At 41.5% G+C, this 11,769-nt stretch overlaps 1 protein-coding gene across 6 annotated transcripts in view; it reads left to right on the top strand.

The window, feature by feature from the left end:
* The window catches only part of DZANK1 (double zinc ribbon and ankyrin repeat domains 1), a 70,270-nt gene that overhangs the window by 36,833 nt on the left and 21,668 nt on the right, over nucleotides 1-11,769 (top strand). For all 6 annotated transcript variants that reach the window (XM_034641671.1, XM_034641672.1, XM_034641673.1 and 3 more), the window contains exons 9-10: nucleotides 1,530-1,647; nucleotides 6,749-6,862. In XM_034641671.1, the coding sequence (XP_034497562.1) occupies nucleotides 1,530-1,647; nucleotides 6,749-6,862 (232 nt within the window). The remainder of the gene's footprint in view (nucleotides 1-1,529; nucleotides 1,648-6,748; nucleotides 6,863-11,769) is intronic.

The raw sequence follows: 11,769 nt of genomic DNA, 5'->3' as shown, positions 1-11,769 counted from the left end.
CGCTCCCGGAGCTCCCTTCTCAGCCTGCTGTCTCAAGCGTGCGGGTCCGCGGTCTGTCCGCTCCCCCTTGCAGGTGGCTACCGCTTCCCGGCGCCCTGACACGGCGGCTCCCTCCCCCTTCTGTTTAGCTTCCGATATCTGTGCGCGGTTTCACGGCTCCCCGCTTCGTACCTCGATACTCAGCGCTGGAGATGTTCATTTGTAGAGATCCAGATGTATCTTCCTGCGTCTCAGGCTGATTCCGTGGATATTTCCTGCTGATCTGGTACCTATCCAGCTCAACTCAGGGGACCGGCTGAAAAAGGTGTCCCCTACTCCTCCGCCATCTTAACCTCCATTTTAATGATTTTTAAGTGTACAATTCACTGGCATTAAATACATTCACAATGTTGTGCAACCATCACCACCATCCATTTCCAGAACTTTTTTGTCATTCCAAACAGAACTCAGTTCCCATTAAGCAATAACTCCTTTACCTAATCCTTCCAGCCCCTGGTAACCTCTATTCTCCTTTCTGTTTCTATGAATTTGCCTGTTCTAGTTACCTTATGTAAGTAGAATCAGACAATATTTGTCCTTCTGTGTCGGACTTATTTCACTTAGCATAACATTTTCGAAGTTCATCATGTTGTAGTGTGTATCAGAATTTCATTCCGTATTAAAGATGAAAAATATTCCATTATGTATACACCACAATTTGTTTATCTGCTAATTTGTTGATGAACACTTACATTGTTACCACATTTGACTATTGTGGATAATGCTGCTAAGAACATTGGTGTCCAAGTATCTGAGTCCCTGATTTCAATTCTTTTGGTTATTTACTTAGGACTGGAATTTCGATTTTATGGTAATTCTTTGTCCAACTTTTTGAGGAACTGCCAAACTGTTTTCCACAGCAGGTGCATCATTTTACCTTCCACCAGAAATGCACAAGCATGTCAGTTTCTCCACCAATACTTGTTATTTTCTGTTTTTCTAATAGTCATCCTAATAGATATAAAGTGGAATTTCATTGCGGTTTTGATTTGCATTTTCCTAATGACAAGTGATGTTGAGCATTTTTTCATGTGTTTCTTGGCCATTTGTATATCTTCTTTGGGCAAGAAGTGGTCCTCCAGCGTGCCGGGCAAGACCTGTCACTTAGACTGTGCTCAGAGGTCAGGTAGGAAGTTAGAAAACTGCAGTTAATGTAGACTTTACTGGAATTCTTGGGGCTCACCCTCACACATGCCAAATTCAGTGTGATAGAATGAGTCAGAAGTGGGATCAAGGCTGCTGACAAACTTCTGCCACAGTCGGGAAGTAAGGTAAGTCAGGCCAGGTGAAGGGCACCAGTGGGTCCAGGTGGAAGGCCACTTTGTAATAAAATGACTGGAGAAGCATCCCCTGTCTTAAACTTGTTCCATAGCCTTTGAGAGTGGTCTGCTCTTTGTTTTCTAAGATGTCCGAACACTTTTAGATTCTCATGTGACCTCTTAATAGGAACCCATCAGAACATGGCCAATCAGGAGCCTATTTTGTTGTAGGTGTGCCCACTGCCTGGCGCCCCGCCCATCTGATCCCTTTGCTCGCTTCTGTCAAGAATGTGGCTCTCCTGTCCCACCCATATTTGGCTGTCGTCTCCCACCCCCAGAAGGAGCTCAGGTGAGCAGCAGGGTCTTTAAAAACTTCTGTCATTGGTTTATCTGACGTGTAGTAGCAGCAGTAGCGTAGTACCTGGCACTCAGGATCCACAAACATAAACACCTATTGAAAAAATTACTGGCAGATTAATCTCTCACTGTCCAGTCTCTTACTTAAGAATGGAAAACCCTAGGGGCGCCTGGGTGGCACAGCGGTTAGGCGTCTGCCTTCAGCTCAGGGCGTGATCCCGGCGTTATGGGATCGAGCCCCACATCAGGCTCTTTCGCTGTGAGCCTGCTTCTTCTTCTCCCTCTCCCCCTGCTTGTGTTCCCTCTCTCGCTGGCTGTTTCTATCTCTGTCGAATAAAGAAACAAAATCTTTAAAAAAAAAAAAAAAAGAATGGAAAACCCTAAAAGTTGCCTTAGTTCCTATTCAAGAATAGAAAACCTTGTTTGCAATGCTGTTTCTTTTGGTGGCCTTACAGAAGCCCAGGCTCAGAAGGATACTGAAATCTTATTATTTCAGTGATACATGCATAGATAAATATGTATTTCCTACTCACATGATATTCAGTTTATAACCTGGGTACAGTAATATTTCTACTCTAGAAATAAATGGAGAGAAGTACTGATTACAAGTCTGTATATCCGTAAGATACATCATTTTGTCTGAAGAAGCTGTTTGTATAAGCTATAGATTGATCAATTAAAAAATTTTTGTTAAGTGTAGCTAATAAAGGGTATTAGCCTACTAATGAGTTTATAGTTAGAAAAGATACTCAGCTTATTAAAAATCAAGACCTTCACCAAAATGTGTTATCTTTTATGCACTTGAAAGTTGGGGGGTGTTTTGGAGTAGGGTTTACAAATTGAAATAAAAGGATCTATGAAGAGACTCACTAAGAAAAAGCCACTAATTCGGTGACTGTAAGTCTAGAGTTCTAGAACTGAGTTATATTTTCAAGTAAAGGGTCAGAATCTTTTTTTTTTCCCCAGAGATTTTATTTAGGGGCACCTAGGTGGCTCAGTCAATTAAGCGTCTACCTTTGGCTCAGGTCTGACCTCAGGGTCCTGGGATCGAGTCCGGAGTTGGGCTCCTTGCTCAGCAGGGCGTCTGCTTCTCCCTCTCCCTCTGTCGCTGCTCTGCCTACTTGTGCTCGCTCACTCTTTGTCAGTGAGAGTGAGAGCGAGAGCACGAGCAGGGAGAGGAGCAGAGGTTCAGAATCTAAATAGATTTTTTTTTTTACAATTTATTCCAATGTATTGTTCAAGATTGTTGTAGAAATTAATTTACTATAACATATTTTGAGCTTCATAAAGAAGATAATACAGCAAATAAAATATGAAAAGGTCCCAGCGGTTTGGATTTTCCCTGCTTATATTCATTCGTTGGTGCAATGTCAAAGTTATTTTTTACTTGCCTGAAAACAGATTTTCATAGATTTTATTTATTTATTATTTTAGAGAGGGATAGAAAGCATGAGTAAGGGATGGGGGTAGGGATAGGGAGAGGGAGAGAGAGAATCCCAAGCCAACTCCATGCTGAGCACGGAGCCCAATGTGAGGCTTGATCCCACTGTTGCGCGATCACAACCAGAGTCAAAACCAAGTCAGTTGCTCAACCAACTGTGCCACCCAGGAAAACATTTTTAGGACTTTCTTTGTTCTTACAGGGAGGAAAAGTTATCAACGATTATAAATACATTTTTAAAAGATTTTTTTATTATTTATTTGTCAGAGAGAGAGCACAAGCAGGGCGAGCGGCAGGCAGAGGGAGAAGTAGGCTTCCCGCTGAGCAGGGAGCCCGATGTGGGACTTGATCCCAGGACCCTGGGATCATGACTTGAGTCGAAGGCAGATACTTAACTGACTGAGCCACTCAGGCATCCCAGATTATAAATATTTTAAATGATAAACTTTGAAACATCTATATAGCCCCCAAAATATTATTTGTTAATATGGTATAATATATAACAGAGTGTAATTTAAACTCTTTATTGGCTACTTATTGTGTCCTGCTCTCAGCTGGGTCTGGGATTCAAAGGGGTGGTGCCTACTCTTAGGTTCCTACATTCAAGACACTCAGAGTCTCATGAGACAGATGGAGAAGTGCACCTTACAGGTCCAGATCCACCCTTCGTTGCCCTGCCTTGTGGGTCCTGGAGCTAGACCCATTAAATATTTCTCTGTTGCCAGCTAGCTAGATATTGATTTTTGTTAGTAGAGGAACATTGCTGCTGGAGGGACACTGCCAGAGAATGGGCTTGGCTTTTCTTCCTGGTTCTGGTATGCTTTCCTCTCTTTTTGCTCTGACATGCTCAGCTAACCTGCAGGAACCCAGTCGTACTGAACCCCATTGCATTTTAGTAACATCCTATGAACAGCTTCTCAGTGAGTTTTACTGACACCCCAGCCAGCTTCCAGATAGTCCTCAGGCATCCCAGTGGGCAGTTTGCCAGCAAGTTTCAGCAGCATGCCTGCACGTGGCTTCCCAGCATGTTCCACCAGCTCCCTGGAGGGAGATTTCCAAACAGGTTTCATTGGACCCAGTTTTTTGCTTTTTGCTTGCCGGTTCAGTTCTGTGTCACCCCAGTTGAATTTCTCTGCTATCCAATGGTCAGCCATACTCCTTCTCCTCCCCATTTATTATATTTTCTGTAGTATATGTCATCATATATATATCATCTATATATGTTATAAACTGAAAATGCAGTGTTACATGATCTTATGTCACTTAAAGTTGAGAAAAAATGTTTATGTACTCATTTATATTTATTCACGTATTTATTAAATCTGGTCTCTCATTTCTTCATTTCTTTCCTGTGAACTCAGGTTATCATCGAGTGTCACTTATTTTCAGCCTGGTGGACTTGCTTTACTAAAGGCACATCTGTTAGCCATTTCTCTCTGTCTTTGTTTATCTGAGAATGTTTATTTTGCTTCCTCTTTTGAAGAATAGTTTTAATAGATGTAGAATTCTTGTTTGACCGTTATTTTTAAAAATTTGCTTATTTGAGAGACAGAGAGAAAGAGAGGAGGGGCAGAAGGAGAGGGTGAATCTCAAGCAGACTCCCCGCTAAGCATGGAACCCAATGTGGGGCTCTAGCTCCTGACCCTGAGATCATGACCTGAGCCGAAATCAAGATTGGATGCTTAACTGACTGAGCCACCCAGACGCCCCTTGTTTGACAGTTATTTTTAATTTCAGCCCTTTGAATACATTATTCTCCTACCTCTGACCTTCATGGTTTTTGATGTATAAGTAGTTTTTTTCTCTTGCTACTTTTAAGACTTTTCTCTGTCTTTGACATTCAACAGTTTGACTATATTGTGCTTAAATGTGGATCTCTTTCTGTTTATCTTTCTTGGTATTGATTTTCTTGGGGCTGTAGATTAGTATTTTTCTTCAAATGTGGGAAGTTTTGGGCTATTATATCTTCAAATTCTTTTTTTTTTTTTTTTGCCTCTTCCTCTCTCTCCCTTCTTTCTAGGACTCCTATTACAAGTATGTTGATATGTTTTATGTTGTCCCACAGGTGTTTGATGATCTGTTTATTTTCTTCCATCCTTTTTCTCTCTGTTTTTCAGATTTGAAAATTTCTATTGAACATATTCATCTTCACCAATTCTTTCTTCTGTCATCTCTGACCTGCTTTTGAGTCCCTCTGGAGATTCCCTCCTCCTCCCCCCAATTTCAGTTATTTTAATTTTAAACTCCAAGTTTTGATATGGTTCTTTTTAAAAAATAATTTCTGTGTCTTTATTGAGCGTCCCTGTTTTTTGGATCATTGCCATCATACTTTCTTTATCTTTTAGATATCGTTTCCCTGAGTTCTTTGAACATTTTTATAAAAACTGTTTTGAAATCTTTATAAATCCAACATCTGGGGATACTATATCTATCAACTGTTTTTTTTTTTCCTTTCTCCCTGAGTATAGGTCACGCTTTCTTGTTTTTTGCATGCCCCATAATTTTTTTCTTCAATTCTGGACATTTTAGATGATATATTGTTTAACAACTCTGGATTCTGACTTTTTCTCCTAGTGTTTGCTTTCTTTTTCTTTTTTTTTCCTGCTGTTTTTATTGTTGTTTACTGGGATTAATTTTTTTCTCATGTTTGTCTCCCCTGAAATGTGTGGCCCCTGATATCAGTTTTTTTGTTCTTGTTTTTATTTTTAAACCTGGGGTCACCCTGGGTCTGCATAGCCTAGTTAGTGCTCAACTGAAGATTGGCCAGAAGTTGTACTCAAATACCTTGGTCCAGTAAGGCTTTCGCTCTCTGCTGATGGATCTACGTGTGGGCTGGGTCAAACATGCAAGCTTCAGGCTATTTTCAAGTCTGTCTCAGCTTTTACTTTTTACTTAACTGCCTTACATCTCCATGTGTAGCCTCTGTCAGCCAGCAGTGCGTAAGTGGCTTACACCCACTCTGGTTTATGCTATACATGTGCATATCTTCCAGTTAACTAAAGATATGTGGGGAGCTTATCAAGCCCCCTATATTTGACCTACCTCTTGGAACTTTCTGTTAAATCCCTGGCTAGTCGCCTCAAACAGGGCAATGATTTCAGGCTAGTAGAGCCACTGGCCCTCCCTGTTTGCTTGCCACTGAGATTGTCATCTTAACAGTGCTCCAAATCAAGTGAGCCCTGCCCTTCAGCAGGTATGAAGCTGCTGGTTTTCACAGCCTGTTCTGTCCCAGTGAAACTATCACACTGACAGAGCCAGAGGAGGATGGGGACAGCCTCAAGCAGGAACCACATAGACTTGTAGTGTTCTTATCTGAAATTCACCACTTTCCAGTTTGTTGTGTGCCTTTGGTGACTTTCAGAATCTGGAATGGTTTTTTGAATCTGAAATGACAGTTTTATCCAACTTTATAATTGCTCTTCAGAGAGAGAATTTGTGGGTTTCCTTACTCCATTGTGCTATATTTTTTCTTTTTTTTTTTACACCTCTATTTTCCATAATAAACATGTTCTCACAATACAAAAATAAATAAATAAGAATAAAGGTAATTATTTTTAGACTTTTTTTACAAAAGCAAATTAAATCTTATATTTGAAGATCTACTTATACCATTGGTTTTTGCATCCCAAGACAAACCTCTTTCTTTATGCAGATGGGCTTATGTGCAGAGTGTGGAAACATGGTGCCCATGAACACTCCCATCTGTGTGGTGTGTGAGGCCTCTCTTATCCTACAGCTGCAGCCACAGGCCAGCCTCCGCCTGAAGGTAATGAAATGTGATTCTGTAAAAACAGGAATAAAATATATAGAAAGTGATATGTAAGCCATTAAATGTCTTCAGCTGATGTGTAGCCTCCATCAGCCAATTGTTCGGTGAATAATTGATAAACTAATATCTGTGAACAAAATCCACTGTAATTTTCGGGAAGACATGCTGCCCAATAGTTTTACCTGCCAATAGGATCTCTAATTGTTAAGAGAGATACATAGAAGTGAGTTCCCTGAACATGGAATTGGAGGTCAAAATGCATATAGCTAACTTAGACAGTTTTTTACTTTTTATATTTAAACTTCAACATTGTAATTAATATTGTAATTAAGAACTTTTAAGCTTGTCCTTAAAGTTGCTTTATGCTTTTATTTGCTTTATTTGATTATGGAGTGCTGTTATGTAGAAAAGAATGATTATAGCCAGTCACATGGATGAAAAAGTTAAGTATCCCAAAAAAAGAAAGAAAAAGAAAAAGTTAAGTATCATCATCATATATATTCAAAAAACTTTGCTAGACAATGTCTTACCATGAAAATATTTGTGGTTGAATCATTGAATGTACAACTGTATCTTTTATCCATTTTTCAGTTTACAGTCCCATTCACTTCCTCTTTAATCTCAAGTAAATGTCACTAAAGGATAAAAAAAGATTTAATAAAGAGAATTTGAGACATAAAAAAGCAAGAGTTTTTAGTATTAAGGGAAATGCATAGATTCAATGTACAACTGGAACTGCAGTACTCCTAAAATGACTTTGTGGATTTTCATATGGGCCAACTGTATTAAAGTTTATGAGAGAAAGGGGAAGTCCACTTTTTCTTCTACCTCCAAGCTCCCCTTCACTCTGAAAGGTTTTTAAGTATTCCAAGCAATGTAAGCCTTCAGAAATGAGACTTTGAAGAACTGGCTGGGCCAGAGTCAGGTAGGTAACAATTTACTAATCATTTTGTTAAATGGATGGATCAGGGAGTGGGATGAGCCTAAGAAACAATCTCTGGATACCCACTTTAGGGTCCCTTGAATGGGGAGAATCGAGGAAAGAGGTCTGAGGAAGAAGTGGTCTCCGGCCAGGCCTCCAGGATTCACAGACACTAGGGCCTAGTCTGAGGCTGCTGACATCCGTCATGATGGTGCAGCCATGAACCTTCCTTCAGCTTCACCCTATTTCTCTGGGTTCTGCCTTACACTTCGAGTGTGAACCCTCAGGTGGTGAGGGGATTTTTCAAAGACACCTTTGATTTGACTTTTCCCCAACATGCTGCTTCCTGGGCCACTCTCTGGGCCTCTGCCCTACATTCGCTGGACTCTGGTCCCTAGACCCACTGCCCCTGTGCCTGCCCACACTTGCAGCAGTGGAGGTGGCAGTCCTGCTGGTTGGGTGGGGGCACACAGGAAGAATTCACTAACTCTTATCAGGAGCTGGGGCCAGGGATAGCTTTGAAGATGGGGTATCATCTGATGGCATTGTGGGAGGCACAAGCATTTGCCAGATGGGGAAGGGATGGGACAAAGAAAAGTTGCTCATGTGTATATGTGGGAGGTCAGGGGGAGAGGGTGTTTCAGGAAGAAGTACAGAGACTGGAAACTTCAGGGTGTGTTTCAAACTTTGTAAGCAGTTTGGTTTTGTAGAGCAGCAGAAATGCTGGAGGTGCTGTGGGTTGTGCAAGCAGTTTGGTTTTGTAGAGCAGCAGAAATGCTGGAGGTGCTGTGGGTTGTGCAAGATGGCGCCTTCTCTACCGTACTTAGCAGCTCCAATTTCTCCCAGTGCACCTTGAAGGGGTAAAAGCAGGGACAGGATTTAATCAGACTTGATTTTTTAGAGAGACTTTTATCACCATGACATCTGATGTTGAAGGGAAATGCCTGGTGCCTGATTTTTATGGCCAGTCAGTATTGCTGCTTCTATTCACGGAAGGACAACTTTCGGAAACCCTGGGCTGAGAATATCCCAGTGGCTTTCCCATGTCTTACAAGGGTGATAGATTTTTAGATAACATTCTCACCCAGAGAGCCACCTCCGAGGTCAGTGGGAATAGGTGTTGTTCACAGAAGCCAACAGACTTACCTTCCCCAAGGCACCAGCAGGGCCTGCTGAAGACTTTCCTTGCTGTTTTTGTGTTGGTATCCATCTCACTCCACATAGTGCACAAAGCACCATCCATCCTCTTCCTGCCAACAGTCCACTGGTGCAGACTTATCTTCTGTTGATTTAGAGGCCTTGTCGACGCTGAGGAATTTTGCTCTATCAGATATATATATATATTTTGGGGCGCCTGGGTGGCACAGCGGTTAAGTGTCTGCCTTCGGCTCAGGGCGTGATCCCAGCGTTATGGGATCGCCCCACATCAGGCTCTTCTGCTGTGAGCCTGCTTCTTCCTCTCCCACTACCCCTGCTTGTGTTCTCTCTCTCGCTGGCTGTCTCTATCTCTGTCGAATAAATAAATAAAATCTTTAAAAAAAAAAAAACAAACTTAAAAAAAAAACAAAAAAAAAAAAACAAAAACAAAAACAAAAAAAAAGATATATATATATATTTTGCTGCCAGGATTGGAAGCTACAGTAGCAGAAGTTTCTCCTTTTACTCTCTGGCACCGCTGCCTGTATTTCAGAAGAAGAGAGGATTTTGCACTTTCAAAAATTCTCTAACTTTTTGTAACAAGTAAAATAGTCTAAAGATATACAAAGAGGTACATAATTTCCCCACCCACCTCTATTTCTATCCTCTTGAAATAACCGACGATAGTGAATATCCTTCTATGTATTTTTCTGGATGCACAGAAACATGCATATATATTCACACATTTAGATTTTATTTATTCATTTATTTATATTTTTAAAAGATTTATTTATTTATTTGAGAGAGAGAGAGAGCATGTGTAAGTGGCGGGGAGGGGCAGAGGGAGAGGGAGAGAGAGAATCTTGAGCAGACTCCCTGCAGAGCAAGAAGTCTGAGGCAGGGCTCAGTCTCACCACCCTGAGATCATAACCTGAGCCAAAACCAAGAGTCAGATGTTCAACCAACTGAGCCACCCAGGTGCCCCAAGTTTCTTTTTTTTTTTTTTAAAGATTTTATTTATTTATTTGACACAGATAGAGACAGCCAGCGAGAGAGGGAACACAAGCAGGGGGAGTGGGAGAGGAAGAAGCAGGCTCACAGCCGAGGAGCCTGATGTGGGACTCGATCCCATAACGCCGGGATCACGCCCTGAGCCGAAGGCAGACGCTTAACCGCTGTGCCACCCAGGCGCCCCTCGTTTTGTTTTTTTTTTTGTTTTCTTTTTTTTTTTTTTTAAAGATTTTATTTATTTATTTGACAGAGATAGAGACAGCTAGCAAGAGAGGGAACACACGCAGGGGGAGTGGGAGAGGAAGAAGCAGGCTCATAGCAGAGGAGCCTGATGTGGGGCCTCGATCCCGTAACGCCGGGATCACGCCCTGAGCCGAAGGCAGACGCTTAACCGCTGTGCCACCCAGGCGCCCCTCGTTTTGTTTTTTAAACAAATGTATCTCACTGGCCATTTCCTAAAGTTAAAAATTAATTTGAGCATCTCCCATTTAACCAGAACACATGAACTCTCCTTTACCAAGAGGTCATCAATTTCATTTGGGCTCTAACTCGCACATATAGTATACCTCCAGGTCTCTAGACATTTTGGGTTCCTAGAATCTGAGAGGCTTAGGGCAGGGATCCTCTTGAAGTCATTACTAAAAAAGATCTGATGATTTACATGACTGGGGCAATTATCTCCTTATAAGACCTGAATCTCTCACACAATGATTCGGGGCTAAAGCCGTGTAACCACAGCTCTGCATCAAGCAGAACTGTAGCTTGGTAACTTACGAAATCCACCTTGAGATGAAGTTTGCAATGACCTACTACATCTTCCTCACTTCGTTTTGTCAGAGCTTGTCATTTGGGAGATTAGAAAACTGTTCTCATCTCTCAACTACTTTGTAAGGAAAAATGTTACCCCAATAACTAATTTGGGTCCACTAAATTGCTTAGAACTTTCAACTAAACACATTGTAAATGCCATGGATGAGGTAGCAAATGAGGGTATTGACTTTTTAAAAAGATTTTATTTATTTATTTGAGAGAGAGAGAAAGAGCACGAGGGGATGGGGGCAGAGGGAGAAGCAGACTCCCTGCTGAGCAGGGAGCCACACGTGGAGCGTAATCCCAGAACCCCAGGATCACAACCTAAGCCAAAGGCAGACACTTAACCGACTGAGCCACCCAGGCACCAAAGGGTAATGACTTTTTTAAAAAAGGTCCTCATCACAGATGTTTAACATCCTCCTTAAGATAGTCTGATAGTGGCCTCAATCCCAAGTCATCCCTATGGACATCTATGAGTGTAGTGATTATGACGTAAAATTATTTCTATCTGTGGGTCATGGTCACTGCTCTTCAAGGAAGTGAGCCATGACATGGTGTCAAAAAGTCACCAACAAAACCATTAGAAACACCTGTTGGCCAAGAAGGCCATGTCTACTGGACCTGAAACAGTAAGGTAGACTGCCACTTTCACTGTCTTGAGAGTATCTCAGAAGAGAGAGGGCAGGGAAAGGTGTTCATATGGTTTTAGTGCTGCACTTGGGTGATTTTTTTAAAAAGAGAGTTTGACAAGAGTGAACCCTAAGGTCAATTATGGACTTTGGGTTCACTGGTTGTACGGAGTGTACCATCCTGATGTGGGATGTCGGTAGTGGGGAAGGTTGTGTATGTGTGGGAACAGGGAGTAAGTATATAGGAACTCCCTGTAATTTCTGCTCAGTTTTGATATAAAACTGCTCTAAAAAATGAAGTTTACTAGTTAAAAAAATTTAGAAGGGAGTTTTGCAAAGCAGGATTAGAATAGGGCAGAGTCAGTTTTTATTGGGCAAAGTTATGACATGCT

This window comes from Ailuropoda melanoleuca, chromosome 13 (assembly GCF_002007445.2).
Source record: "Ailuropoda melanoleuca isolate Jingjing chromosome 13, ASM200744v2, whole genome shotgun sequence".
NCBI lineage: Eukaryota > Metazoa > Chordata > Mammalia > Carnivora > Ursidae > Ailuropoda > Ailuropoda melanoleuca.
This window is presented reverse-complemented; position numbering and strand designations above follow the sequence as displayed.